Genomic DNA, 6,000 nt, shown 5'->3' with positions numbered 1-6,000 from the left:
CGTTACCCTACCCAGAGCATTAGAAATGAAGACCATACTTCTAGACAAATTCCTTATTTAAAGGCAAAAAAACAAGCTTAAAAATTTTCTTATAATGAAGGATTTTATTGAAGATGATTACTTGAAATTTGGGCTTTTGGTCCATAAAACTAGATCCTTCTTTTTCAAGTTTTATGATGTTATGCCTAGTGGTTTCTTGTATTTTATGATTATGTTCAAGCAAAATGCCAGAAAGTCTGAGTTCTGCTTGTTGAAGCTGCGACGGCCCCTCTTTACCCCGGGCTAGTAATCAAGGAGTCCCAATCCTCACCACTGACACCGGTGAGAGCCGGTCACTAAAAACAGGACAGGAATAATGGCTTTACACAGTATTTCAAATGCAGCTCTCTGCATTCAACACAATTTCCCCCAAGAGCACACAGAGAGCACACTCCACTGGGACTGGATTCGCTGTCTCTCCAGATTCCAAACAAGACCCACCTTGGAGCACTGTGCCCCAGTTCCAAGTATCTGGCACACACACTTGAATATCTGATTACACACACACACACACACACACACACACACACACACACACACACACACACACACACACACACACACCTGGGAAAAGCTGGCACAGACTTACCAGCTGTGTCCCCTCTCACCACATTCCAAGTTAGCCACCACCAGCCAAATACTTGAAGGCTCTTACAATGGGTAACCACTCATACTGTGTCAAATTAATACTGATATGAATGGTAGAGTGTAACCGAAGCAATAAGACTTTTTGGGGTGAACACAGTGACACTGAAATAACCACAGGTACTCAAGATATTAAAAGTATTCACTAAAAGACAAGCCACACTGAAAAGATATAAACATATTTAATAATTGATAATAAAAATAGAAAAACAGGAAAACATTTAATATTTAGTTACATTAAACATCAGAGTTTTCAGTCACAGGAAATACAAAATAACACAGTTGGACAAAATCTCAAATGCAGAAAAAGAAATACTACTACACTAAACTTATCTCACAGTGCTTTTCCTAACTAAACTAAAGAGAAATGGTTTCTAGTTAACTCACTTAATATGTATCGCAAGGCAACATATACTGCTGAGATGCTGACTTCCACAAGGCAAGATGAGATACTCCACAGACTGAACTGTACAACTAACAACTATTGGCAGCTGAACTGTGATAAGCGACATAGATCTTTTATATAACAGATTCCAAAGAAATACAAAAACAAAACAAACTACTGCTGCCAGAGTTCTGTCCTTCAGCTGGTTATAGAATTACATCACATCTAGTCACCTGACTCTGGCCCAGTTAACATTCAGAACTCTGTTAAGATTCTGTTGCAGCATTTTTAACATAAGCAACTTTTACAAACACATTTTTAATACAAGCATCTGTACAAATTAATGTGACAGTCAAATGTCAAAAACTTCAGCTAGGCCTTTTTGTGGTAACATTCTTATTGTTTTTTACTTAGAAAAATAAACATGGTAAAAACAATGTACGTTATCAGAACAGACCAGGATCTATCATACACTATTGCAAATAATAAACTAAAGATATCAGTAAAAGCAGAAATATGCAGACAAATATAAAGGACATGTACAAAATAAGCAATTCATTGATGACTCAAAAAGGTTTTATAGAGAACTGGGAAACAAAGCAAAAGGAATAGAAACGCCACCAAAAAAAGAAGAAATAGACACATTTTGGAGAAATATTTATGAAGACCCTGTGGAACATAACAAAAATACTGAATTGCTAGAAAAAAAGGAAGAGTAAGGAGTTCAAATGTACAAAATATCAAATGGAATACAGACAGAGAAAATTAAACAAAATAAAGAAAAGCTCCTAACTGGAAAACCTCAGGTCCAGATGCAATATCTGACTTCTGGCTAAAAGCATTAACATCTTTACAAATAAATTTAGTCCAGAGTAAGAATTACTTATAGCACATCCCAAACTGACATCAATCTGGTTAACCAGGTTAACATCAGGAAAAACAATACTCCTCCTTAAGAGTGAACCTGTAAGCCATCCTAAAACCTACACACCAATAACATGGCATGTACAAACTACACACTGGAACTGATCTGGCAGAGTTTAAAATCATTTAGGAAAAAAAACTCAATCATGGCAATAGAACAAAAGGGTAACAAAAAAGTCATATGGAACAAAGGATCATTTGTTGCTAAATAAAGCCATAATGGAGAATTGTAAATAAGGGGAATAATTTAAGTATGTCATGGATAGATTACAAAAAAGCATCTGACAGCATCCCACATTCATGGATAAAGGAGTGCACTGCTTACAGATGTGTAAGATACATCTGACATTGATCAATTACTTTATAGTGACCATGAAACAGTGGCAAACCACTTTCCAATCAAGTCATGACAAAGGGAAAATTATTATCCCAGGGAAAAAGTTTAAAGGGGGGATATTCCAGGGAGATCCTTTGTCACCACCATTGTTTTGTCTTGCCCTTAATCATTAAGCTGATTACTTAACAGACTCAGTCACAGTTACAATTTGTGGTTATTACTTTTGAATTTCTCTGCCCATTAAAAGGGAGTTTGGTAATCATAGGAACTTTCTGATCAGACAAGCCAAACAGGGGAAATATGTAAGCTTGTTTCTCATCATAGTTAAAATGTAAATGTGTTTCTTATACACAAGACCCCATAAAAGTGGGTCCTACAAATAAATTAATTGAATAATCTCAACTTTGGGCCACACATAAGAAGAGCCCTTTATGTGATACCTCTCTAACAAGGAAGCTATATTAATCTGATGCTGTATATTGTTCAAACTTGGAATATATATTTTATTAAAACCTTGTGACTGTAACTGTACCAGCCACTTGAATGTACATATAAAATGAGCTACTTAGTTTGATCTGATGACGTCTGTTTCTGGCTAAAAGCAATAACCATTTTCAATAAAATCTTTCACTGTAAGGACATTTCTACGCCAATTTTTTTCTCCTCTTAAATAAGAAATTTCTCTAAAACTAAGGTCTTACTTTATGGTCTGGCCCAGATCTTACAGCTATTGCCGCAATCCATTTCTATCTGATGTCTTTTAGTCATGAACTCTTACTAGCAGTGTTCATGTTGGATTTCTTTGTCTTTCTACAACACCACAGGTCTGTTCAAGAAGGAACACCAGTCCGACAAGCTCAGATGGATCAAGAACAATGCAAAAGACTAGAAAGAGACAACCTAATATTTCTGGGAGCTTGATGGAAGCCCTCAACTGGGATTGCTTAGGTGGCAGCATACTTGATAAAGGACAACAAACCGATAACGCCCTTACTCATAACAGGTAACTTTAAACCAAATACTTTTCAAATTCAAAAAGTAATTGAAGAAACTCAAGAGACCACCATTGGGAGGAGGTTTTCCCTTCTACAAGCCTTAAAAATGAAACAGTTCCCAGGGTCCTTATACTAAAGAAGGCGGCTATGTGGAAAAATGTCAAAGAAAGAACAGAATGGCAAAAAATGCGTGAACAAGTTGGACTCAAACTTGTTGGCATTTTACTTACACATAATATCAAAATGCAAGAAACCACTGGGCTAAACATCCTAGAATTTGAAAAAAGTGGCTAATTTTAAGGACCACAGGCCCAAAGTTCAAGTCATCATCTTCAATAAAAACCCTTCATTATAAGGAAATTTCTAAGCCTGTTTTTTTTTTCCTTTTAAACAAGGAGTTCCTCTAAAAGTAAGGTCTTACTTATATATGGCCTGGGCAGAATCTCACAGATGTTGCCTCAATCCCTTTCTGTTTGACGACTTTTAGTCCTGAACTCTCACCAGCAGGTGTTCAGGTAGATTTCTAGAATTGGTTTCCTTGGACATTTGTCTTTTATTTAGTCAGTATGTTGGAAGAGGATACTAAGCATATGCCCTCCTTAGGGATGCCCCTGCAGAGTGGGAGTACCCCCATGGTTACCTTATAACATAAAAGGTTGGCTTCATGAGAATGATTAAAAAGCACTCAAACAGGACAACACCCAGATATGGTCAGAAGCCTCAGAAGCCAGATACAAGCAAGAAGTGTTATAATAGGAGCTACAAGATTCTAAAATTTAAGCCATCTAAGAAACCAAGAACTCCTCACATTAATGCTGAAAGGACCCAACCTAGGAAGAATCCCTGAACCTCTAACTACAGTAGCCATACTGCATGGGTACTTGAAGGAGTGCAAATGCATGACTGACATACAAGAGGAGGAGGGGCTGGATGGGTCCTAAGTGCAGCCTCTGTGTTAAGGAACAACATGATGGAAAGTGGCCTGTGCTAGTCCACCCACAGGCAGTCACCCAAAATACAAGCAACTCCAACTTCAGATTACATAGACCGCTTGACAAATACCCAGAGTCTATTCCTCCTGGGGGGCCCTGATGCACTTCATAACTCCTTCGCAACTTGAACTGATGGTTCCAGAGAGACTGAGGAGGAGGCCTTAGGAAAAGCCTTGGCCACAAATACCTCAGTCTGTGACCAGAAGGACTCAAAAAGCAGCTTTCACCAATCAAGCTGGGTAGCAAGCAGATAATGTTATGAGAAAGATGGAGAAATCATCACAGAATGCACCCCCTTCGAGGTGGGAACCATGCTGTACCAATCCCACATTTCAGATACCCTGCAAATATGGAAGACCAGAGCAGGAAAAAAAATAGTCATGGATGTGCCCAGTTGCTGGGAGATAACGACAGACCATAAACCAGGAAGACCAGTTTCTAGGAGTCCACAGCCCCAACCAAGCCTTCAAGATGAATTCCAGGTGACACGCTGATCCAAACTCTGGAAGTCGAGAGAAGCCTGCTCTCCTGAACCACATACAGCCATCACTGTTCTTGAATTTGGAATTTGCAAAAAAAAAAAAAAAAAAATCAAATGGAATGCAGAGGCAAATAAAATAACACGAATAGCAGGAATTGATACACAAACTGTGAGAGTAGCAAAAATAATGAACTGGGGGCATAGACGGATATTTGATGTCAGACCCTGCCCCTACTAAATTCTTATTCTCTGTGTCCCACATCCCATACAACACTGGCTCAGTACTACACTGCACAGTAGTTTGACAACATGCAAGTGAAAAATGGGATATCAACATCTAAAAGTTGACTTCATGAATAGTTTTGACAGTCTGATAACAACTGCAGCTTTCACTGCAGACTGTTTAGTTCTCATGGATCAAATAATGGCAAAAACCTGGCTGAATGAGGAGCACATTAACATAAATTCTGATCCTTACCATCTAACAAGGTTTGTAAGGAACAGGAGATCAATGCGAGCAGGCTTCAGCTTAGTGAACTGGGCTGGTATTAAGGACAGTGCAATAGCTTGAAGGTTTGTATTATTGCAGATTCTATTCCTAAAGATGCCATTTGCAATCAGACATAGCAGGTGGACCTAGAAGAAAAAAAATACAATGAATCATTCTAAGAAAAAAAACAGGTTACTCTGCTGTATGACAAATCATTATATCAGCAGCAAATCCGCCAGAAACATCACATGCTACAATACAGTGGTACACAATACTACACTGTCTGAATAAAACCACCTATCAGATATCAGTCTTTCCAAAAGCAGAGGATGTAGAAATTCAATGCACTGCGATAACTGGTATGGAAGTAAATGAGCAAGCTAACCACTGCTAAGACTGCCACAGGCAGGAATGCTACTAATGCCAACAGACAGTAATGTGCCAATCCCAATTGTCTGCTATTTATTAATGTAAATAGTAGTTTAAGCAACAGCTTACAAACTAAGTCAGCTCAGTGGCTGCTGTGCTTGAATGACATTAAATATACGATAATGTCTTGCTCATTTAATAATGGCACATAACAGAGTTGCCAAAACAGGAAATGCTTCCAATGCTGATGTCAACAAGAAGCTAATCTGTTATGAATGGACTGGTAACAGTTTATATGTTTATTAATTACCAACACTAGGCACACAAGTAATAATTAAGTGCT

At 38.2% G+C, this 6,000-nt stretch overlaps 1 protein-coding gene across 1 annotated transcript in view; it reads right to left on the bottom strand.

Annotated features, from left to right (window-relative positions):
* Positions 1-6,000, bottom strand: part of XPC (XPC complex subunit, DNA damage recognition and repair factor) — a 1,641,424-nt gene that overhangs the window by 893,505 nt on the left and 741,919 nt on the right. Inside the window, exon 6 of the mRNA XM_044078598.1 lies at positions 5,277-5,434. Within this exon, the coding sequence (XP_043934533.1) occupies positions 5,277-5,434 (158 nt within the window). The remainder of the gene's footprint in view (positions 1-5,276; positions 5,435-6,000) is intronic.

The sequence above is a fragment of the Protopterus annectens genome, chromosome 7.part1, assembly GCF_019279795.1.
Source record: "Protopterus annectens isolate FY-2018-M chromosome 7.part1, PAN1.0, whole genome shotgun sequence".
Classification (NCBI taxonomy): Eukaryota; Metazoa; Chordata; order Ceratodontiformes; family Protopteridae; genus Protopterus; species Protopterus annectens.
The sequence above is the reverse complement of the archived record's forward strand: the minus strand, read 5'-3'. Positions and strand labels throughout refer to the sequence as shown.